At 41.1% G+C, this 25,861-nt stretch overlaps 1 protein-coding gene across 3 annotated transcripts; it reads left to right on the forward strand.

Annotated features, from left to right (window-relative positions):
• Positions 1 to 1,532: 1,532 nt before the first annotated feature.
• Positions 1,533 to 24,487, forward strand: LOC311133499 (uncharacterized protein). Of its 3 annotated transcripts, none has more exons than XM_084166991.1 (6): positions 1,533 to 1,785; positions 6,082 to 6,156; positions 6,426 to 6,470; positions 6,930 to 7,091; positions 7,387 to 7,470; positions 20,678 to 24,487. In XM_084166991.1, exons 1-6 carry the CDS (start codon positions 1,687 to 1,689, stop codon positions 21,353 to 21,355), a joined length of 1,143 nt encoding a protein of 380 aa, XP_084023117.1. In that variant the 5' UTR covers positions 1,533 to 1,686; the 3' UTR covers positions 21,356 to 24,487. The 3 variants fall into 3 exon arrangements, with proteins under 3 accessions (XP_084023117.1, XP_084023118.1, XP_084023116.1); XM_084166992.1 differs by having other exon boundaries at positions 1,568 to 1,785; positions 6,085 to 6,156; XM_084166990.1 differs by lacking the exon at positions 1,533 to 1,785 and adding an exon at positions 1,798 to 1,941.
• Positions 24,488 to 25,861: the final 1,374 nt, after the last annotated feature.

Genomic DNA, 25,861 nt, shown 5'->3' on the forward strand with positions numbered 1-25,861 from the left:
TTCTTCTTTTTTTTTTTGGGTATTATGGCGGTCCGCAAACAAATGTTATAGGTGCATGCCGCCACCTACTGTATTGGCTGTGTATCAGCCTACTATTCTGTGGTATGAATTCATTACATTTTGTGAAAAAAGTGCCCTACCAACTAACCCTACACCCATTAAAACCTCATTACTATTCCACTACTTTGGCCCTGTCTGATCCTGCACCAGGCCAGCAGCCTGGGAGGACGGGACACTATTGTTCAAAACACCTTCTCTGCAGCTGCCACCACAAAATCTATCCTCTGTGATTTACATTCCATTGCTGCAGTACAGTTGACAACCATGGCCATGAACGCCAAAAAGCCAACCTTACTGAAGCACATGTTATTCCTATCACTCTCTATTGACCTCGGCCTACTCACAGGGATCTTCTTAGGATCTCTCACCCTGGACCCATCTTCCTCTACTACTCTCTTCACTGCTCTGATCCAGGCAACCTCAACCTGCCTTTCTCTCACCGGACACCTCTGATCCCCAGCACCATGGGTACCCCTTCAGTTTACACACACAACTTTTTCCACCGATACTACACATTCCTTTTTCTCATGTCCTCTCTCCTACACACTGCTACCACATGACCATAAGCTTGACACCTAAAACACTGTAATGGGTTCGGGACAAAAGCTCTCACGGGATAACTGACACATCCTAACTTGACTTTATCTGGTAAAAACTCTGCATCAAAACTCAATAGTACCGACAGTAACTTCTCTGTTTCACCATACTCTCCACCGGGTCTGCGTCGCACCAAACGGCAGGCGTCACAGACACCGGGAATCTTCAACTTCAGTTGACCCTTCTCAACACTTAACGCCACTCCAGTTATCACTCCTTTCAACAACACCCTGCTCCGGAGAGGAAAGCAAGTCACAGTTCTTGTCCCCAGTTGCATGGTGCGGAGCGCACACTCCCTCTGGACGACAGAAATGCAAAAAAACAACACGATTCCACTTCGAGTCACTTTCACCAACCCAACATTCCCCAACCTCTTCTCCACCCCAACCTGACACAACATATGGATCAGCCAGAAGGCAAGCATCCATTCTCTCCAAAAATCTCACTCCCACTGGGCAAAAAAACATCTTTATCACCATCGGGACAAGGCTCAAACTCTGCATTCTTCACCGCACCTGCCACCACAGTTAATTCATCCTCACTCTCTTCATGTTCAATTAATTTCCTTCTGCAGCAATCCATATTTACTCTTAATATATTCCACCTCCATCTTGGCACTCCCCCACCGTTATAAAACATATTTTGGAAGCTATATAAATTCATTTAGTAATGTCTACATTTGTTTTTGCCATGTTTATTCTATTACAGACACCTTAATGCATACTTATACATGAGCTAAACATAAAAATAGACTGCTTTTCTGAGGAGTGCCAATATGGGCGACCGGTGGTTTCAAAACCACTCCATGGCCAAAACATAGTGTAGCTATAGCAATCCATGGTTTATATACGTCATTGGGAGGCAACCCATGGAATAAAACGTTCCGCCCACAATCTGGGCGTCAGTTCATTCTGTCGCGATCCCTTCATCCGCACAAAACAAAACATTACTCGTTGACTACAGTACTCATATCATCTAGTTCTTAAGAACAGGATTTATATTTTTTGTGTATCGTAGGTTACTAGAAAAATGCATTCCGGGACTTTGGAAAGAGACGGGTCACCGAGAAGAAGGAAGCTTTCTCGCGGAGTGAGTGAAGATGAGTCACTTCGCAACATTATCAAGGAGGTGAGCGTCGAGCAATCACGTCGCAATCGTATTGCGACATTTACAAGAGTCATGCAGTCTATTATCTGTAGGCTATTATCTATTTTTATAGAGTCTAATTTGACATTACTAGGCTACAGTGGTTACAGTCGAGAAGATTCATCCTCAAGCTTTACAGTAAGCCACTGCATGTGTTTATATTTTTAAGGTGTTTACTTTGTTTTTTACTGTTTTGTAGCCTACTCATTTTCATTTAGACTCTCACTCCAATGTTACTGTAGCATGCGGTGTTACATTGTCTCAATTTCACTGAGGGAAAACGGTAACATTGTTACAATGACTTCCTTTCGAACAGTATTACATTGTAGCCAGCCTACGCACAACTGAATTGCCTTCAAAGGCTTTACGTTTAGCTAGCTACTTAAAACACCAGATAAAACAGGCTTCTAATCTGTGACAATTTTGGGATGTAGTCCGCCATAAAACCCACAGAAGAAGAAGAAGCTTCTAATCTGTCTAGTGTCTCCCATTAGGGCACAAGTAAAAAAGGTATGGCTACTTCGTTAGAATAGGGATGACACATTGCTTGACTAATGTAGTTAGAATTCAGTCATCAGTGGTTCATAAATTTATCTAATTATTTTTCATCATTGGTAGAGTACTGTAGACTTACAGTCCATAAGAACTGGACCTAGATGTTTGCAAAGTTGTGTTGATATGTAGCCTAAGGGAAGGCCTAAATCCATTTTAATTCAATCTCTTTTTGACAGCATTCCTTTTGATTTCAACAAAACCTTCCATACATGTTTGCCCATGGAAGAAGTAGTCAGAAAGTGACTTTTTGGACCTGAATGACAAAACATTCAGGAAATAAAGGTGCTCAAAGTTGACCCATTTTGCATACGCCACCATACCATGAGACATCCATTTCTTCATCACTGGGAAATGTAAATGGTTGAGTTTGATATCATTGTTTTCAAACTATTGGATTATTTATTGAAAAAATTGAATTTTTAAACCTTTAAAGTCAGTTATCTAAAAACGGATTTCTGATTGTTTTCATATTCACATACACTACCGTTCAAAAGTTTGGGGTCACTTAGAAATGTCCTTGTTTTCGAAAGAAAAGCAATTTTTTAGTCCATTAAAATAACATCAAATTCATCAGAAATACAGTGTAGACATTGTTAATGTTGTAAATGGCTATAGTAAGCTGGAAACAGCTGATTTTTAATGGAATATCTACAGAGGCCCATTATCAGCAACCATCAGTCCTGTGTTCCAATGGCACGTTGTGTTTGCTAATCCAAGTTTATCATTTTAAAAGGCTAATTGATCATTAGAAAACCCTTTTGCAATTATGTTAGCACAGCTGAAAACTGGTGTGCTGATTTTAAAGAAGCAATAAAACTGGCCTTCTTGAGACTAGTTGAGTATCTGGAGCATCAGCAATTGTGGGTTCGATTACAGGCTCTAAATAGCCAGAAACAAATAACTTTCTTCTGAAACTCGTCAGTCTACTCTTGTTCTGAGAAATGAAGGCTATTCCATGCGAGAAATTGCCAAGTCCAGTGTCTGTTCTTTTGCCCATCTTAATCTTTTCTTTTTATTGGCCAGTCTGAGATATAGCTTTTTCTTTGCAACGCTGCCTAGAAAGTCAGCATCCCGGAGTCGCCTCTTCACTGTTGACATTGAGACTGGTGTTTTGAGGGTACTATTTAATTATGCTGCCAGTTGAGGACCTGTGAGGCATCTGTTTCTCAAACTAGACACTAATGTATTTGTCCTCTTGCTCAGTTGTGCACCGGGGCCTCCCACTCCTCTTTCTATTCTGGTTAGAGCCAGTTTGCACTGTTCTGTGAAGGGAGTAGTACACAGTGTTGTACGAGATCTTCAGTTTCTTGGCAATTTCTCGCATGGAATAGCCTTCATTTCTCAGAACAAGAATAGACTGACAAGTTTCAGAAGAAAGTTATTTGTTTCTGGCCATTTTGTGCCTGTAATCGAACCTACAATTGCTGATGCTCCAGATACTCAACTAGTCTCAAGAAGTTTTATTGCTTCTTTAATCAGCACAGTTTTCAGTTGTGCTAACATAATTGCAAAAGGGTTTTCTAATGATCAATTAGCCTTTTAAAATGATAAACTTGGATTAGCAAACACAACGTGCCATTGGAACACAGGACTGATGGTTGCTAATAATGGGCCTCTGTACGCCTATGTAGATATTCCATTAAAAATCAGCCGTTTCCAGCTACAATAGCTATTTACAACATTAACAATGTCTACACTGTTTTTCTGATCATTTTAATGGACAACAAAATTGCTTTTCTTTCGAAAACAAGGACATTTCTAAGTGACCCCAAACTTTTGAACGGTAGTGTATTTTGTAGCTTAGACCCTATTTCACATCATCTGAGGTTGCTGTGCTTGCCATCAATTGAGACACAACATGCTCTTGAATACAGGGTGGGTGACTTTTCAATCATAAATATATAAATCATAGAATGGACCTATCCCTTCAGACCACTCACTGCAATTTAGCTAGTAAACCATTGACATTGAATTGAAATTGTAACTTCTAATTACTACCACAAAGATGACCATCGGTCCACCCACCATTGAATGTCAACTTAAATGCTCATGTCTATTCTATTGTCTATATTTCTATGATTTCATTAGGTTTCCTATGGAGGAATAACAGTATAATTTAAAACAGATGTTCCCATTCAAGTCAACCGTCTCATCTTTGCGGTACCATTTGAAAGTTAAAATATCAATTGTATTCCCATTTTAGTAGATTTATCAGCCAAACCATGACACCCACCCTGTCTCAACCGATTGTGGGCACAACACAAAAACCATCATTATCAAGCCTTTCCCTTAAATGTATGTACGTTTTGTGAAAACATGTAGGTAATATTCAATAGCAGTGGGAAGGCCACTCATTAGATTGATCATCACAGAAGACGTAACTTGACGTTCATTTGACAAAAGTTGGGTCCCTTCTAGCCATGACCGGGCCGGCTCGCACCACTCGCCATTCCCGCTGCGATTCAGCACCACAGCAGTGGAAAGAGGACACTCTTTGGTGGCCACAAAATGTAGAAATTATAAAACTGATGTTGGACAATCAAATTCGATATGTAAATAAATGAAATTTGGTTGGTTAATTGAGAGAGCTTATTTTACAATGCTCCTGTGAAACCAGGGCTGCGCCATGGATTTATGAAAGCACGTGACACGTGTCGTGTGATATACATGGCTTATTGATAACAACTCCGTTTCCTACTATAGGCAGTTGGCTGCCTAGTGATTGCAACATTGTAACTGTCCGATGTGAATAGTTGGCAACGATGTTTCGTTTGCAAGTGCTACTGAATAACCTCAACTGAAATGCACCAATTGTGCATGATACACATAATTACTGTAGTCTATCAATTCATTCCATATCTTTATACTATACATGACACATGGGCGGCATATGTTGATGTTGCCTAGGGCGGCAGCAGAACTGCTAGGACTGGGCCTGACGAACACAATAATTTGCCTCTAATTTACTTACGTTTGAGGCGGACCTTAGCCTGCTCAAAGTGAGCTGTCGTGAAGTCAAAACTGTCCCAACTCCTTGGATCAGCTTACTATGCGCATCAGCCTCGTTACTTTGTCCTCGAGGCCGTCCTTACTCTGTTTTGGAGAAAGAATCCCCTTTCGGCGGGCACACTAGAAACAGGGATAATCACGTAATCTTCGTCAATTTTGCCCTGTTAGGGTACACTTAGCTGAAGTCCCTTATGAGGACCTTGCGTCTTTAACGTGAGTAAAAATAGAAACACACCCGACACTAATTTCCAAACAGCTTGAGGATTTATTATCCTATTAAGTATATTTGCCTTTGAAGTTGGAGCTCATCGACTTGTATTTCCATCAATGAATAAAAAGCGTTATTTTGCAATGGTTTTTCTTTTTCTCCTGGACAATTTGGCCGACAACAATTTTATTGGCTTGTAAAAAAAAAAAAAAATCGTCCAAAAGCCATTTACTGGCTAACGGAAACCCTGGCTAGCATCCCTGTGGAAGGCTTTCGACACCTAGTAGAGTCCATGCCCTGACAAATTGAGGCTGTTCTGAAGGCAAAAGGGGGTGCAACTCAATATTAGGAAAGTTTTCATAATGTTAGGTACACTCTGTGTATACCAGCTGACTGGGATGTGGGAACAATGTAAAAAGTGTGCTAACAGTTATTCCCACATGGTTTTGTAGACAGTATTTTGGGTCTGTCTGACATGTCTGACATGTCTTTTATTCTTTTGTCAGAAGGAGAGTTCGGCCAGGCGTCTGACACGCAGTGACAGCAGAGGGGGGACCCTCAAGAGGAGAAGTGGGAGTCAGGTATAATAAGAGTAATGGATGAAGCTACTGGTATATTTAGGTTGTGTCCCAAATGGCATCCTATTCCCCATAGGGCTCTGGTCAAAAGTATTGTATTATATAGGGAATAGGGTGTGGTTTGGGATGTAGACCTACAGTGATCTGACATTTAAACATGATTACCTCTGATTCTATCAGTGCTATGAAACATACTTAGAGTATGCTAGAACTTCTTATTATATTACTTGTTTGAGTGTTGTTGACCTTTCTCTTTGTCTTGTTCACTCCAGCAGTCTGAGGAGGATCAGGAACTGATGATGGAACTCCCTGAGAGGGTGATTATCTGCACAAGCCTTTTTAATGAGGATGTTTTGCAGAATACCTTTTCTCATATTTGAGCAGTATAACCAGTTCTACTGGATGTGAAATTAGACATTCTAACAGCATGTGCTGCATATTCAGATGGTGCATACTCTTTATGAAACTCACACAAAATAACCCAGGAATAAATAATTTTGCTCCAGTGCAATTATGTGTTGTCATGCCAGCAACGTGTTGCCATACAAAGAAAACCTGGTATGACAGAAAAGGAGGACCATAGACCAGAAATAGCTATCAAAAAATGTAATCTCCATGAAGCAATATCCAACAGTTGAATATGAAATTACATGTCACAACATTAAACCAGTATTGTTGTTAGTGTGACTAGATGAAGCTGCCCACTGCCATGCCTGTGTTTGTTGTGAGCATGATGACTAATTGGATCTTCCCACGGATATGCCTGTGTTTGTCAGCTCGACCTGCAGGCGAACTACGACGATGTGTTGCAGGAGCTGCGTGGGCTGGAGCTGCAGCGGGAGACTGTGTTGTTCCAGGTGGACGTTCTGCAGGACGCCCTGGAGGGGGCCGAGGAGATGCTGGCCGAGGCCCAGAGAGAGGCCAGCCACGCCACCATGGTACACCCAGTCATACACACTTGCAATGACTGTGAAATGTGGTTGTCTTACCTACCTTAGTTAAATGCACTGACTGTAAGTCACTCTGGATAAGAGCATCTACTAAATTACCAAAATCTAATGTACATGTAAAAAGATCCTAGAGGAGCAAAACAATGTTTTATAGTAGGAATGTGCAATTTCCTGTGACCAAACTGTGGGTCCCAACCTACCGTTAGAGAACCACTGCTCTAAAACAGTTCACTACCCTCAGCTGCATTGGGTCATAAATTGATGTGTCTTTCTGTATTTGTAGGAGTTGGCGCAAGAGAGAGAAGCCAAGAGGAAGTTGGAGGACATGGTCAGCTCTCTGATGCAGGAGGTGGAGAGGCTAAAAGAGGTAATGAAGTATGAGGAGGTGGGGCTTACATAATCATACAGAGAGAGGCACAAGTACAGCAGGTTTCCTGGTTTTGGACATATGCACAGCAGGAAGCCTAGCGGTTAAGAGTGTTGGGTCAGTAACCGAAAGGTCGCTGGAACGAATCCCCGAGCCGACTAGGTGAAAAAACAATCGATGCGCTCTTGAGCAAGACACTTAACTCGAATTGCTACTGTAAGTCGCTCTGGATAAGAGCCTCTGCTAAATGACTAAAATTTAAAAATAAAGAGTGACTAATAGCTTGTTGTTTCATGCCAGCTCTGGTTGGTTGCGTAACTCGTTCCTTTTCCTCCCACCATAGCTGTTATTCTCAGTGTGCGGGGTGTGTATGTGTACATTACCATTCCTAAAATAGGGCAATGTAAATGATTGACAGATATTTGTTCTGTCCCAAAGGATATGTTTGATAAAGGTGTTATGCTTGCTACATGTTGACTAAAGTCAGGTGGAGTACATTTTGTACTCTAACGAGAGCAGCACACAGCACAGTAGAAGATGTACACATTTCACTCCGGGTTACATTTACATTACATTTTACATTTACATTTTAGTCATTTAACAGACGCTCTTATACAGAGCGACTTACAGTTAGGGCATTCATCTTAAGACAGCTAGGTGGGACAACCACATCATATGCATAGTAAATACACTTTTCCTCAAAATAGCTATCAGCAAAGTCAGAGCTATCTGGTCGTTATCTGCTACTGAGGCTTGTGGCAGATTGGAATGGAGTCGTCTGTTTGCAATTAAAAGGGACAATCCACCCCAAACCTACGGAGGTCCAGAGAGGACATATGGATGAAAAAATTATTCCCACGTTATGTCGATCACTATTTATTTATCTCATGATCACTACATAACAAAAGTTGTTTTGTCGATCACGAGATGGTTGTCTCATGGTCATGACATAACAAAAGTTGTTTTGTTGAGACTTACTGATAATAGATTGAGGGTATGGCTGAGGCGGAAGAGCCCATGGTGGATCAGCATATGTTTTTATTGATTATTTCATGCTTTCATTTGTGTTTGGAGCTCATTATCAGTTTGTAAGTTAGAATGTTAGCAAGCTAAATGTCCATTACCTTGCGCTAAGAGCTCGTGGGGGATTTAAGCCCTGAATGAGGCCTGACAACATGCCACCCCCAAGACCACAACCAATCGCATGCAAGCAACAATGCAGCTAACTTGGCAGTCTTGTTAGCTAGACAGCTAACTATCTAGTTTTCTTTGCTGGTTGTTAGTTTATTTTTATTACCTTTTCTCCCCAATTTCATGATATCCAATTGCGATGTTGTCTCATCGCTGCAACTCCCCAACAGGCTCGGGAGAGGCAAACCGCGCTCCTTAACACCTGCCAGCTTAACCCGGAAGCCAGCCGCACCAATGTGTCGGAGGAAACACTGTCCAACTGACAACCAAAGTCAGCCTGCAGGAGCCTGGCCCGCCACAAGGAGTCGCTAGAGCGCGATATGCCAAGTAAAGCCCCCCTGGCGAAACCTTCCCCTAACCGGACGACGTTGGGCCAATTGTGCGCCGCCCTATGGGACTCCCGGTCACGGCCGGTTGTGACAGCCTGGGATTCAACCCGGGTCTGTAGTGACGCCTCAGGCACTGCGATACAGTGCCTTAGACCGCTGCGCCACTCGGGAAGCCCGTGCTGGTTGTTAGGTTGCATAACTGATATGTGTATAATTGTAAGGGACACTTCATGTTTTATGGATAATATAAAATGTACAGAGTGGGTGAGCTCCAATCCTGACAGGCTGATCAGATTCAATAGCAGCCTCAGAGGCTGATGTCAGGATGCTGCCTTGTAGGCTTTTTTATATGTAAGGCTCTTTGCAGACAGTCTACAAGGCAGCATCCTGACTTATCAGCCTCTGAGGCTGCTATTGAATCTGATAAGCCTGCCAGGAATGGAGTACCACAGTATGAATCATAATACCCATAAAACCTGGCGGTCAAACACAGAAATGGTTCCAATCTTTTTTCTACAATTTTTCTGCCATTTTAGAAACACTTCAAATAAGGGCTGTGTTTCCTGTAGGCTTACCCTGGTGTGACGTTTTGATAACCGTGTAAATCTCTCTCTGACAAGGTGACGTTTATCAATATATTCGCCTGTATTTACCCCCCCAAAATGAAATGCTAATTAGCGGCTTATGTGGCTATCATACAGAACTACAAATGCCCGTCTCAAGCTTCACATCACTTACCAGGGCCATGATGATCTGGACGAGACTGCCGAATCGAGGCAAGAGTAAGTTTATCCAGAGATTCTATCTAATGTTAGCTAAATTGGCAAAATGTGTTTAATGGACAAGTCTGTGAACTGTATTGGGCAAGTAAAGAATGTACACAATACCTGTTATCTAGCTAGCTAGCTCATGGTTAGCTAGTTAACAAACATTAGCCTGGCTAGATGGCTACATTAGCAGTCTATTTGGCTAGCCATTTAAATGCATGAGAAATTCATAAAAACGAGTTTAGCTTTTATGAACCAACAGTTTAGCTTGCTATTTAACTAGCTAGCTAACTTACATGGGTAAACTAGCATTCTAGATCATGTTTGTTTGTGTCTGTGGGTACTACTTGACTTGTAGCTACCCTAGCTAGCAGTATTATTTTGGTCTGGCTTTTTGAGAGGTTTCAGAGATGGACTGATTAGCATCCTCTCTTTTGTCAAGTGTGCTTACTTTACTGCGGGGAGACATTGATTTGTTTGCTGTTTTCCCTCTAGACAGCAGATCATTAGTATAACTAGTAGGCAAGGTTATGTAACCTTATTTAGTCCTCCAAGCTATGGTGGGTTTTTAAATAATTGGTTTGTTTTTAAGTATAATTATTAACTTTATTTGCACCTTCTGTATTCCAGAACCAATGGGTCTTATCACCTCTCAACTAGGCAAGCTGTTTCGACATGGAACACTATTCTCCTGCTTTGGTCTGTTTCAGTCATTGCAGCAAGTCCTGAAGAGAAGGAGTGTGTGAAGGGTTTTGTCCCAGCCCAGCTCCAACACCTGACTTAAATAATCAACATGACGAATTCACGGCGATAGGCTATGATTTGTAATTAGGCATGAGCTCGGCTGGAACAAAAGCTTATACACACTCCTGCCACTCAGATCTGGAGATGTCCACCCTTTTAATTCATTATTCACTACGGGTACAATCTGGGGGGGGGGGGGTATTGATATATAACGCATACTCCACTCTCAAGTGGAAGTGGAACTTGTTGACTGATGCCAAGGCAGCTGCTAAGAAGGGAGCAGCTGCGGGCCAGAAGACTACAGCCAAGGCAGCACTGGTCCACACCTGCCCTGTCTATCGGGAAAGTGGTGTTGGTTGGTACTGTATGTGCCTTTAGGTTCCTCTCCATGTGTCGGCTATTGTACTAGCCTGTGTGGTACAGTCTTTCATATGTGTAGTAGTGTGTTTCATCATATTGCTTAGTTTATCATTTGTGTTCACTTTGAATTCAATCTAAACCACAAATTAACTTCCTCCATTTTGTCTTTCACCTTTTATAGATGCAGACCTGAAGACATTCAAGCAGCACTTTGAGAGCAAGCATCCCAAGTCTCCAATGGTCCCAGTACTGGTTGATGTGTAGGCCTAAGTGACCACACACTCAAATGGACCTACAGCTGGGGTAAGATTCTTCCATCTTTCACACACAGTAGACATGGTGTAAACCACTATGTTGTCAACAAAATGCTGTCATCAATGCTTAAGTTTTATTGTGTATGGCTCAATTGGTGGAAATGCTGTGATCACTCATTGTTTTTAATTTTGTGATTCACAGACACAAATTGACCACGATTTGAATGCTGCAACTGTGACGGAATGATGTCGAGGGACACACGCTGAGACCCCGCGTATAACTGGACATGGGCTGGATATTTGTGGCAACAACCTATAAGGGATGCAGAAGCACACCAGCACCCAATTTGATGTTTATTCCATGGCCAACCATCCCTCTAGCTACCCCTTATTCCACACTGCCTTTTATGCCCCATGGTCCCTCAACTTCGGACACTTTGGAACTCTCCATCTTATCTACCTTCACCCATTTTCCCTACGCTGCTTCCTTCACTTGTTCTTCTCCTGATTTGATAACATCTAGACTCAGTAACACATTTTAAAAGTGTTGTGCTGTACTGTTTTTGCTAACTTTTTGTTACCTGAGTAATGCTGTCCTGCTTATTCTGGGGTTCAGATTGAATGCAGTGGTAAATGTGCTGCTCACAATTGACAGCAGCAACATTGACCTGTTAAATTGACAAGAAGGCTGTTGATAGAGTTGCGTTTAGGCATGGCTTCCTTGTTATGAGTCTTAAGTGTGTTTCTCAGTCTGCTGGAGTTGACCTAGTATTTATATTAAACCTACCTTACACATCCAGTTGTATCTTCGTTTGTAACTCACCCACCAAAAATCACAATATTCTGTTTTACATGTTGTGTTATTTGTGCTGATCTAATTCCAATAAGAGAAAAGCAGAATAATCTGTGCGCTCTCCGATAGTAATAATAGTTCATATGGTGCTCCTCGATGTGCCAGCTTTGTGGCATTGATGAATATAATTACTTCAAGTCAGATGTGGCTTGCGAAAGTATTCACCCCCCCTTGGCATTTTCCCTATTTTGTTGCCTTACAACCTGGAATTAAATTTGATTTTTGGAGGGTTTGTATCATTTGATTTACACCGCATGCCAACACTTTGAAGATGCAAAATATGTTTTATTGTGAAACAAACAAGAAATAAGACAAAAAAACTGAACTTGAGCGTGCATAACTATTCACCCCCCCAAAAAAATCAATACTTTGTAAAGCCACCTTTTGCAGCAATTACAGATGCAAGTCTCTTGGGGTATGTCTCTGTAAGCTTGGCACATCTAGCCACTGGGATTTTTGCCCATTCTTCAAGGCAAAACTGCTCCAGCTCCTTCAAGTTGGATGGGTTCCGCTGATGTACAGAAATCTTTTAAGTCAAACCACAGATTCTCAATTGGATTGAGGTCTGGGCTTTGACTAGGCCATTCCAAGACATTTAAATGTTTCCCCTTAAACCACTCAAGTGTTGCTTTAGCAGTATGCTTAGGGTCATTGTCCTGCTGGAAGGTGACCCAGACTCAAATCTCTGGAAGACTGAAACGGGTTTCCCTCAAGAATTTCCCTGTATTTAGCGCCATCCCATCATTCCTTCAATTCTGACCAGTTTCACAGTCCCTGCCGATGGAAAAACATCCCCACAGCTTGATGCTGCCACCACCATGCTTCACTGTGGGGATGGTGTTCTCAGGGTGATGAGAGGTGTTGGGTTTCCGCCAGACATAGCATTTTCCTTGATGGCCAAAAAGCTCAATTTTAGTCTCATCTGACCAGAGTACCTTCTTCTGTATGTTTGGGGAGTCTCCCACATGGCTTTTGGCAAAACACCAAACGTGTTTGCTTATTTTTTTCTTTAAGCAATGATTTTTTTCTGGTCACTCTTCCATAAAGCCCAGCTCTGTGGAGTGTACGGCTTAAAGTGGTCCTATGGACAGATACTCCAATCTCCGCTGTGGAGCTTTGCAGCTCCTTCAGGGTTATCTTTGGTCTCTTTGTTGCCTCTGATTTAATGCCCACCTTGCCTGGTCTGTGAGTTTTGGTGGGCGGCCCTCTCTTGGCAGGTTTGTTGTGGTGCCATATTCTTTAAATTTTTTAATAATGGATTTAATGGTGCTCCGTGGGATGTTCAAAGTTTCTGATCTTTTTTTTATAACCCAACCCTGATCTGTACTTCTCCACAACTTTGTCCCTGACCTGTTTGGAGAGCTCCTTGGTCTTCATTGTGCCGCTTGCTTGGTGGTGCCCTTGCGTAGTGGTGTTGCAGACTCTGGGGCCTTTCATAACAGGTGTATATATACTGAGATCATGTTACACTTTATTTAACTAATTATGTGACTTCTGAAGGTAATTGGTTGCACCTGGTCTTATTTAGGGGCTTCATAGCAAAAGGGGTAAATAAATATGCACGCACCACTTTTTTGTTATTTATTTGAAAAGTAATTTTTTTCACTTCACCAATTTTGACTATTTTGTGTATGTCCATTACATGAAATCCAAATAAAAATCAATTTAAATTACAGGTTGTAATGCAACAAAATAGGAAAAACGCCAAGGGGGATGAATACTTTTGCAAGGCACTGTATGTATGCATTGTTTGCTATTTTCATTTCTTTAAAACAATGTAATTGCTGGAGTTCAGGTGTTTGACGTGATTAATGGAGGTCTAGGTGCATTCTTGTCAAATAAATATGCTTATTCATTCATGATTGTGGATACATTCTGCAATGAGTTAATCTGGCTTTGAATCTGCAACAGAAGATGTCAACAAATTTGTTCTGAATTGCTTTAATACAGCAGTGCATTCTGACACCATACATTTAAATAGATTTCACCTCATTCATATACAGTGAGGGAAAAAAGTATTTGATCCCCTGCTGATTTTGTACGTTTGCCCACTGACAAATGATCAGTCTATAATTTTAATGGTAGGTTTATTTGAACAGTGAGACACAGAATAACAACAACAAAAATCCAGAAAAACGCATGTCAAATTTTTTTTAAATTGATTTGCATTTTAATTAGGGAAATAAGTATTTGACTCTCAATCAGAAAGATTTCTGGCTCCCAGGTGTCTTTTATACAGGTAACGAGCTGAGATTAGGAGCACACTCTTAAAGGGAGTGTTCATAATCTCAGTTTGTTACCTGTATAAAAGACACCTGTCCACAGAAGCAATCAATCAATCAGATTCCAAACTCTCCACCATGGCCAAGACCAAAGAGCTCTCCAAGGATGTCAGGGACAAGATTGTAGACCTACACAAGGCTGGAATGGGCTACAAGACCATCGCCAAGCAGCTTGGTGAGAAGGTGACAACAGTTGGTGCGATTATTCGCAAATGGAGGAAACACAAAAGAACTGTCAATCTCCCTCGGCCTGGGGCTCCATGCATGATCTCACCTCGTGGAGTTGCAATGATCATGAGAATGGTGAGGAATCAACCCAGAACTACACGGGAGGATCTTGTCAATGATCTCAAGGCAGCTGGGACCATAGTCACCAAGAAAACAATTGGTAACACACTACGCCGTGAAGGACTGAAATCCTGCAGCGCCCGCAAGGTCCCCCTGCTCAAGAAAGCACATATACATGCCCGTCTGAAGTTTGCCAATGAACATCTGAATGATTCAGAGGAGAACTGGGTGAAAGTGTTATGGTCAGATGAGACCAAAATGGAGCTCTTTGGCATCAACTCAACTCGCCGTGTTTGGAGGAGGAGGAATGCTGCCTATGACCCCAAGAACACCATCCCCACTGTCAAATATGGAGGTGGAAACATTATGCTTTGAGGGTGTTTTTCTGCTAAGGGGACAGGACAACTTCACCGCATCAAAGGGACGATGGACGGGGCCATGTACCGTCAAATCTTGGGTGAGAACCTCCTTCCCTCAGCCAGGGCATTGAAAATGGGTCGTGGATGGGTATTCCAGCATGACAATGACCCAAAACACACGGCCAAGGCAACAAAGGAGTGGCTCAAAAAGAAGCACATTAAGGTCCTGGAGTGGCCTAGCCAGTCTCCAGACCTTAATCCCATTGAAAATCTGTGGCGGGAGCTGAAGGTTCGAGTTGCCAAACGTCAGGCTCGAAACCTTAATGACTTGGAGAAGACCTGCAAAGAGGAGTGGGACAAAATCCCTCCTGAGATGTGTGCAAACCTGGAGGCCAACTACAAGAAACGTCTGACCTCTGTGACTGCCAACAAGGGTTTTGCCACCAAGTACTAAGTCATGTTTTGCAGAGGGGTTAAATACTTATTTCCCTCATTAAAATACAAATCAATTTATACAATTTTTGACATGTTTTTCTGGATTTTATTGTTGTTATTCTGTCTCTCACTGTTCAAATAAACCTACCATTAAAATTATAGACTGTCTTTGTCAGTGGGCAAACGTACAAAATCAGCAGGGGATCAAATACTTTTTTCCCTCACTGTAGTTGGCAGAAATTATAAGGGATTAAATATAGACCTCCACTGGCTGAAGGAGAAAATGATCTGGTAAAATAAGGGTATGTTACTAATATCAAGTAGCCAAGTATTCATGGCACATTGTAAATATCTGACTGCTACTAGGATAGTATTTTGTACAAGACCAAATGCATAAATAAGCCACAAATATTAGTTAAATAAAATATGAAAATGTTAAATATCTTTCGTTTTGGATTAAGGTAGCTATAGCTGGCTAGCTGACAGCAAAGGTGTCAGCTAGAGATGACATTCAGGAGTTTGCAAGGATTTGTAGTCTTGCATTATGTCTACTTTGATGCTAATGAGCATTTTCGAATCTGAGTTAATAGACACGGCTATATTGATAAAAGTCACCTTGTCCGAGAGAGATTTACACTTATCAAAACGTCACGGCAGGAAAGCCTACATGAAACACAGACGTTGTTTGAAGTGGTTCTGAAATGAATGGTAAAAAAACTATTGGAACCATTTCCATGTTTCACCGCTAGGTTTTATGGGTATTATGACACGTCCACTGTGGAGCTCTATAGAGCTCACCCCCTGGATCAGATATGCATCTGCCTTTAAAGCACTTTGACAGCTAATCTGCCTGCAAGGAGCCTTACCTATAAAACGGCCTACAAGGCAGCATCCTGACTTATCAGCCTCTGAGGCTGAAATTGAATCTGATCAGCCTGTCAGGAATGGAGCTCACCCACTTTAAATGTTAATATCCACCAAACATGAAGTGTCCCTTATAATTATACACATATCAGTTATGCAACACTGCTAACAACCAGCATAGATAACAAGATAGCTAGCTAGCAAGCAAGCAAGCTAACAAGACTACCTACAGTGGGGAAAAAAAGTATTTAGTCAGCCACCAATTGTGCAAGTTCTCCCACTTAAAAAGATGAGAGAGGCCTGTAATTTTCATCATAGGTACATGTCAACTATGACAGACAAAATGAGGAAAAAAAATCCAGAAAATCACATTGTAGGATTTTTAATGAATTTATTTGCAAATTATGGTGGAAAATAAGTATTTGGTCAATAACAAAAGTTTCTCAATACTTTGTTATATACCCTTTGTTGGCAATGACACAGGTCAAACGTTTTCTGTAAGTCTTCACAAGGTTTTCACACACTGTTGCTGGTATTTTGGCCCATTCCTCCATGCAGATCTCCTCTAGAGCAGTGATGTTTTGGGGCTGTCGCTGGGCAACACAGACTTTCAACTCCCTCCAAAGATTTTCTATGGGGTTGAGATCTGGAGACTGGCTAGGCCACTCCAGGACCTTGAAATGCTTCTTACGAAGCCACTCCTTCGTTGCCCGGGCGGTGTGTTTGGGATCATTGTCATGCTGAAAGACCCAGCCACGTTTCATCTTCAATGCCCTTGCTGATGGAAGGAGGTTTTCACTCAAAATCTCACGATACGTGGCCCCATTCATTCTTTCCTTTACACGGATCAGTCGTCCTGGTCCCTTTGCAGAAAAACAGCCCCAAAGCATGATGTTTCCACCCCCATGCTTCACAGTAGGTATGGTGTTCTTTGGATGCAACTCAGCATTCTTTGTCCTCCAAACACAACGAGTTGAGTTTTTACCAAAAAGTTATATTTTGGTTTCATCTGACCATATGACATTCTCCCAGTCCTCTTCTGGATCATCCAAATGCACTCTAGCAAATATCAGACGGGCCTGGACATGTACTGGCTTAAGCATGGGGACACGTCTTGCACTGCAGGATTTGAGTCCCTGGCGGCGTAGTGTGTTACTGATGGTAGGCTTTGTTACTTTGGTCCCAGCTCTCTGCAGGTCATTCACTAGGTGAATGTGGTTCTGGGATTTTTACTCACCGTTCTTGTGATCATTTTGACCCCACAGGGTGAGATCTTGCGTGGAGCCCCAGATCGAGGGAGATTTTCAGTGGTCTTGTATGTCTTCCATTTCCTAATAATTGCTCCCACAGTTGATTTCTTCAAACCAAGCTGCTTACCTATTGCAGATTCAGTCTTCCCAGCCTGCTGCATGTCTACAATTTTGTTTCTGGTGTCCTTTGACAGCTCTTTGGTCTTGGCCATAGTGGAGTTTGGAGTGTGACTGTTTGAGGTTGTGGACAGGTGTCTTTTATACTGATAACAAGTTCAAACAGGTGCCATTAATACAGGTAACGAGTGGAGGACAGAGGAGCCTCTTAAAGAAGAAGTTACAGGTCTGTGAGAGCCAGAAATCTTGCTTGTTTGTAGGTGACCAAATACTTATTTTCCACCATCATTTGCAAATAAATTAATAAGAAATCCTACAATGTGATTTTCTTGATTTTTTTTCCTCAATTTGTCTGTCATAGTTGACGTGTACCTATGATGAAAATTACAGGCCTCTCTCATATTTTTAAGTGGGAGAACTTGCATAATTGGTGGCTGACTAAATACTTTTTTTCCCCACTGTAGCTAACTAGCTAGCTCACGAGGCTAGCCCAGTTAGCTGCGTTGTTCCTTGCGTGAAATTGGCTGAAGTCTTGGGGGCGGCACGCAGCCTGGGAGACAGCACTGCCTGTCAGGCATCGTTTAGGGATTAAATGCCCCACAAGTGCATTTGTGATCAACGCAGCCACAGGGTTTCTTGATGAGGTGGTTATCGTGCATTTGAATAAATGTATGGATGATGCGTGGTGCTTAAGATTTTCTCGTGATCTCGACAAAACAACTTTTGTTATGTAGTGATCATGAGATAAATAAGTTGTGATCTCGACATAACGGAATATTTTTTTTATTCATATGTCCTCTCTGGACTTCCGTACAAACCACCAATTCCTAGGATTAACAATGTTAAACTGTGTTAAATAACACTAATATGTGAAAACAATATTTTTTGTGAACAAGTTTCATTTTGTCGTTATAACAAGGTTGGTAGCAACCAATGATGTATACAAACCCTAGATTGCTGATGCTACAGTATGTATTGGCAATGAGAGGCTTTGAAGCCACCGATCAGTCATATTGGCACTCCCCAGAAGAAGCAGTCATCAATTAAATGTTTCAAGGACAAATGTACAGGTATTTTTGTTGTTGTAGTGGGGACAGTAGCATTAGAACTTTGTGACAATTATACTTTAAGGACATTTTATTATAGGAAAATATATACTTTATGTTTTGCTCACATAATATAATTTAAAAGTATGCATTAAGGTGTATGTAATAGAAAAAAAGTGGCAAAAACAAATGTAGACATTAATAGATACATTTCTCTAGCTTCCAAAATACTTCTTACAATGCTGGGGGGCTTTAGAACAGTGCCCCCTCTCTGTCATCTAGTTTATATATAAATCATTGGTAGCAACATGTGAAAATCTGTTGCAGCTCAAGTCAACTACAAAACCTACAATAATTAGGTAGTTAGCTAGCAAATGTAGCTACACACAATAATACCAAAGTCAATATTAGCATGTGAATTAGCTCGCTAGCTGTAAAATTGTCTAACAAACTACACTATCAATCTAGGAGTCTTATCTCACTGAGTTCAGCTTGCAGTTCTTCTCTGCCCAGAGCGAGTGTAGAGTGTGTTGCTGTGGCAACATTAGCCCTTCCCACATGTCCCACAGAGACACAGGGCACATTGCGAGATGGGACTTGAAGGAGAAACTGATTTGAATAATTTGGTAAACTGTTTAGATTGAGCACGTCTAAGCGAAATATATACTCATGACGATATAAATGGGTGGATGTGTTCTAGACAAATATATGCCCATACCATTTATTGGCTCATTTGGCGATCTGGAGCGCAGGCTAATTGTTTAAAAAACGTTATGAAATGGGATATCCCCCATCTCCAGTGACGAGAAGGGGATACCTAGTCAGTTGCACAACTGAATGCATTCAACCCAACCCCTCTGAATCAGAGAGGTGCGGGGCCTGCCTTAATCAACGTCATCGGCGCCCGGAGAACAGCTGTTGCTGCTCAAGGGCAGAATGGTAGATTTGTCCACCTTGCCGGCTCAGGTATTCGAACAAGCAACTTTTCGTTTACTGTCCCAACGATCTAACCGCTAGGCTACCTGCCGCCCTTATATAGAACTTTCCTACACGATTTCCTGATTTCACAGATGGAAGATAATGATGGGAACATTTTTATTTTACGAACTGATAGGTTTTCACCAAAGTTCCATGATTTTTATTTCTGGGGGTGGATTATCCCTTTAAAGCCCTAAGAAGAGCTAAACAATATATTCTAGCTGGCAGTCTATATCCTCCTCACTTTAAAAAACCTCAGATTTTAAAACAAATTAATATTTGCAGTGACTCAGAGATCTTGGTCGTAATCATTTGGTCATCTCATCATCAGCATGGTCTTGTGGTTGGGAAAGTCCAGTGTGGCCCAAGGCTGTGTGTGTGTGTGTGTCCTGTCAAATGGCATTGGCCTTGTACACAGCACGCACTCTGCTTTGCAGTAGGATGCCTTGCCCACAGCCCACTTACTGACAGACATGCAGGCGCTGCTTGTTTCCTATTGTAATCGGGAAACGGTAATGTGACAATTGGCCTGGCTACTTTCCCAGCCCATGACTCAAACCTACGTTGAAGAATTACAGGTTAAGACAACGGGTTTCTAATATCCCATAACTTTGCAACAATGGGACTAACTATGCTAGTTAACAACAGTACTGGTAGTTAGCAACGGTGCTGGTCCGACGTTGTCTTAACCTGTATATTTTCGAACTAGCCTCAAACCATGCAAATAGACCTATGAATGTATTGATAGTGTAGCACAAGATGTACTACAGGCTATAAAATGTATTTGACAGAGAGTTGGACTCATATTCGTAATAGTAACAGCCCAGACCATGTAAGTCATTATAATACGACTGTACTTGTTGAATCTGGTTTTCATATCACCCACCTCTAGCCTGGAGTGTCCTGTTGACATTTTGCATCTAGTTTTACGGTATGAAAATATAAATGTCTCTGTGTGCTTCAAGATTTAACACCTGCCTGTTTCCCTGCTGTACTGAGGTCTGTACAGGGTTTGCCTCCCAAATGGCGCCCTATATAGTGCACTATGTGAAAATGGTTAATATAGCTGTTATATCATACTGTTCCACAGGAGAGGAAGACCATTCCAGCAGTACCAGTGTACACACTCGTCAAGGAGCAGGAGCGGGAGGAGGAGATGGCTAGACAACAAGCACAAGAAATGAAAATCAAAAAGGAAGCACAGGAACAAATCAGAGATGCACCAAGGGATGAGGGCAATTCTGCCAAAGATGCACCTCTCTCTATTATCCGATTGGACAGTGAGAGCCCCGGGTCCAACAACGGGCTATCATCGGAGACCAGTGCTGGGGGGCTGCTCGCCTCATCCTTCAAAAAGGGGAGGGGGGAGCAGCCCTATGACAGTCCATCCCGGCCCCCTCCTCTCCACGTCGACCGGCTGGGGTCCTCTGTGGACTCTGAGGATGAAGGAGAAGGGGCAGAGGACAGCTTCACCAAGTTCACTAAGATGGTCAACAAGACCTTTGGACCGTTGGCGCTGGGTAGCCAGACCCCAGGAAGCAGTCAGGAGGAGAACAGGCGCGACATCTTCCCAGATAGGAACAACGACACAGACAGCATCAGCGCCTATGAGGATGCCTGCGCCGACACGCTCGAGCTGGATGAGGGAGACGGGCCAAGGCTGCCCCATGATGAAGGCTCCCCGGTGGATGATGAGGAGGGAGATCCATCGAATGGCAATGAACCCAAGAGCCCCAAAAACCCCAATGATTCTTGCATTCTGTCATAAGAGCTGCAGAACTGTTGTGGTACGAAGGGTCAAATGTGCTCTGAGATCACTGCTCTCACTCTCTGCCCTCTTGATAATATAATAATATATGCCATTTAGCAGAGGCGTTTATCCAAAGCGACTTACAGTCATGTGTGCATTCATTATTTTATGTCTTGAAAAAGGGTTTAAAAAATCTGTTATTGGACCAGTGCGCACGTACAATCCATCTACACCATAGAAGGGTAATGCCAACATTGGGAGTTGTCTTAATGCAATCAGGCAGGGTGGAATTCCAGTAATGTCTACAGACGTCTCTTAAGTCAATCTTTCTCCTTCAGCATGTTTGGCATGACTTGCAAGGTTGCACTTATGTGTTTAGTTTTCCTACCGTTCGGCACAAAAGGCAAATTACCTCCCTCTGTTTCTTAGTGACTGATGATCACTTAAGAGTGTTTGCGTACACTGAACTATCAGATATGTTTCAGGACACACCACAGACCTCTTGTATTCTAAACAGGCAAATTATGTGATTTATAGATCACATACTGTTAGTGCTGAGCGATTAACAAAAATGTTTTTTAAACAACTAATTGACCGTCGTAGGTTCAGTTATTTGAATTCCATTTAGTTCTGTTTTTTTCTATGAGCTCATTGCGCAGTTTCTCTAGAGATAAGTCAGATCAAGCCGAACTGTGCGATGTAGTAGGGAGTTGTAGTTTCCAACAGGCCAATATTCTACGTAGTTTAGCGCAGAAATGTGGTAATTAACTACAATGACCATAATCCATTGCGTGCCTACTTCCAGTCTGTGTGGGGCAGACACAGACGGAGAGAAGAGACAGAAGATCGCGCGATCGAGAGGTATCTCTACCTGAAAATAAATGATCTAAATGACCTAGTTTGTATTCATCAGTCATAAAATGTACATCTTATTTACTTTGAAGAACTACTAAAATTGTGATTTTGTCAGACAGCATAGGCAGCAGCTCTATAGAGATGAGATGATGACTTGGAATGAAATAATAAAGTAATCAAATAAACTAAATATAATATACACAACTGAAATATTTTATTAAAGTAATGTAATTAAATTATGGTTAATAAGCGATAAGCAGTCATGGGCAGTCACTACCATCATGGAACTTTATTAATTGTTTTATTCTGTGTAACAGAATTCAACCCACATAGTGCATTTACTGTCTAAAGAAATGATCTAAACAGAAATCGAAAACCGTGATTATTTTTTATTAATCGAACCAAAACCAAACCAATCTCAAAAAGCACTAATCGCTCAGCACTACATACTATAGAGTTGTAAGACGATTATAGCTGTTTTTGTGCTCTTATAAGATCAGATGCTGGCAAGATTGTAGTCACAATAGCAAGCAGCCAAGGAGCTAGCTACTATACATGTAGCTACAGGGAATGTTTTTAAGGAATGTATTTTATCTAAAAGAAGGACTTGGTGCCTTTCCTGCCTCACCTTAAGGCATTTTATAAATATGAAAGATGAACTTAATATGAATTTACTGAATGTAATCTAGCTTTAGTTATCAGATGTCCATCATTTGAAGTTAGTATGATACTAGTATGATTGACAAAGGGAACAATCCATTTAATAGTAAAACTTGAATGATACCTGATATTTTCTATTTACACGTACAGTAACAGTACTAAATGCTACTCAGTGCTTTTAAGGTCATGCTTGCACAGTTGCAGTGAAACTACTGAATTGGGAGAAACCTTACATGCTATCTTTTTGTATCTGACATTGCTGGACAATATATCCTTTGTTTTTGTTCTCTTTCTACACCTAACCACAAGACCTGACGATAATCTTTTGACCTGGGAGTTGCTACCTATTCATTTTCCTTAGGTCCCAAAATGAGTCCCAAATGGCACTCTATTCTCTTTGTAGTGCCTTCTCTTTGTAGTGCCTTATAAAGGGAATATGGTGCCATTTGGGATGCATACTTTATCAACATTTCTGTCCATGTTTGAAGCTAGCGAGTTCAAATGGAATTGATCTATTTTCCAATCCTCACCTTTTGAAATTTGTACAGTTTCCATGGCTACCTAGGACAGTCTTTTTACTGCTTGTCTAATATGAATATGAACTTGGGTGCAAATCTTACACTGCCTTCAACACTAGGTTTTGTGTGTTGTTGGGGCTTTATGTGTATCTCAAGTCAGAATGGAGCTCTTGGTGGATTGGGGGGCTAACTTTGATACTTGTGATTTACATGTTTTCTATTTCTATTCTGTTTCTGTTGCCTGAATTTCTGTTTCTGCGGGAGATATACTGAACAAAAATATAAACGCAACATGCAACAATTTCAAAAATGTTACTGAGTTACAGTTCATATAAGGAAATCAGTGAATTAAAATAAATAAATTAGGCCCTAATTTATGAATTTCACATGACTGGGCAAGGGTGCAACCATGGGCGGGCCAGTTTATGGTAGAGAAATTAAAATGAAATTATCTGGCAACAGCTCTGGTTGACACTGGTGCAGTCAGCATGCCAATTGCACCCTCCCTCAAAACCTGAGACATCTGTGGCATTGTGTTGTGTGACAAAACTGCACATTTTAGAGTGGCCTTTTATTATGGAACATTTCTGGGATTTTTTATTTGAGCTCATGGAACATGGGACCAACACTTTACATGTTGTGTTTATATTTTTTTCAGAATATTTACTTAAGAGGTTTATAAACGTGCAATACTGTACCTGTTATGTTGATGAACGGTTATGTGTATTTTATCTCTAATGCAACTTGATGTCACAATTTATCTTGAGGAACATTTTGGTATTTTCTGAAAAACAACTAATGTATCTTTGATACAAAATACAAAATAATTTGTTTTTCCGGCAGGGTCTTGGCACACATTGTGTGTTAGATTAGCAGAAGCATTCTGCAGCAACTAGTTTTGTGGTTTGCACTTGCAAACAGGATTTGCTGCATCATATGACATGCTCTAAAATGGCACAAATAAATGTTTCACAAAAAAACAGCTATATTCCTTCCTGAGTGGTAATGCTTATGCTTTATCATCATGTTTTAACCAAATAGTTATAAGATAAGCAATGGTATGTATTTTTTGAATGAATTTGATTATTTTAAAGAATAAATATTTGATACACCTCCACATTTCTCTATTTCATCTTACAACATGTTATCTTATCACATCAATGATGTATGATCAAACTGCACATGAATAGACCAACAACCAATGATGTATGATCAAACTGCACATGAATAGACCAACAACCAATGATGTATGATCAAACTGCACATGAATAGACCAACAACCAATGATGTATGATCAAACTGCACATGAATAGACCAACAACCAATGATGTATGATCAAACTGCACATGAATAGACCAACAACCAATGATGTATGATCAAACTGCACATGAATAGACCAACAACCAATGATGTATGATCAAACTGCACATGAATAGACCAACAACCAATGATGTATGATCAAACTGCACATGAATAGACCAACAACCAATGATGTATGATCAAACTGCACATGAATAGACCAACAACCAATTAAAGATAAAAAAGAGAGGCACTTATTTGTAAACATTTTAAAACAAGACATTTGGACTGCGATATAGGATACACATACATGGGCAATACACATTGTGATAAAAAGCTTGATAATACAAGACTTGAAATGAGATCCAGTGGGCATATAGTGCCTATTATGATGCTATATTGGAACACCATTAGACAAATATATACTTTGTGTTTATAAAACAATACACAGCCAGGGAATTATATGAAACTATAGCACAGTAATATTTGCAGTAAGCAATGTGTCTGTGGTAATTAAAATCAGATTTTGGACATTGATTTTGTCAAACCACAAGAAATGATCTTCTCATTGTCTTAGTTCCTCTGTTTTTAACACGATCTCTATGCAATTGGCCAACATTTTTTTTCAACCATCACCGGTGAACAGTCTGTAACCTTAGGGTTACCTGTACTGTACATGGTTCTATACATTCCATTTTAACTGCAACATATACAACTTTCCTATAGTATAGGCCAAATGAGAACACCTTAGTATTGCACATTTAGTAAAGGAGAGTAAAGGAAAAATCCTTTAAATTTGATGTCACTTCCTCTTTTAGGGACTACATAGTACTGGTGAGAGACTCAGAAACTAAAGCAGAGCTGGTAATAGAATAAATGTCCAACTAAGATAATAGAGAGGCAAATGAACATGGATAAAAGCGAATTGATATGCGATCATAGGAGGGACTGCTGGGAGCTTTGACCATGTGTTCTCAGAGAAACAATCTGTGTGCTTTGTGCAAACAGACATTTGGCCTCCACCTCTGTTTTAATCCCTTTGTCCCAGTGTGACCACATCGCCTGAAAGATCAATGTGATGTCACTTCCTGTTTATGTGTCCTCAGATTGGCAGCGTTTGCCAAGAACTTCATGACCCCACACCACAGCATGTGTTCAATTGGCCTTAGTTTCTAGCCTACTGGGAGAACTG

This window comes from Coregonus lavaretus (genome assembly GCF_964263955.1).
Source record: "Coregonus lavaretus genome assembly, chromosome: 8".
Classification (NCBI taxonomy): Eukaryota; Metazoa; Chordata; class Actinopteri; order Salmoniformes; family Salmonidae; genus Coregonus; species Coregonus lavaretus.

Bases quoted from the DNA above. Each gene is read 5' to 3' on its own strand.
- LOC311133499 (XM_084166990.1), top strand. From the start codon at position 1,837: ATGCAGTCTATTATCTGTAGGCTATTATCTATTTTTATAGAGTCTAAT. The intron at 1,942-6,081 runs GTAAGCCACTGC...TTCTTTTGTCAG, and splicing joins ATTCATCCTCAAGCTTTACA to AAGGAGAGTTCGGCCAGGCG. The intron at 6,471-6,929 runs GTGATTATCTGC...TGTGTTTGTCAG, and splicing joins TGATGGAACTCCCTGAGAGG to CTCGACCTGCAGGCGAACTA.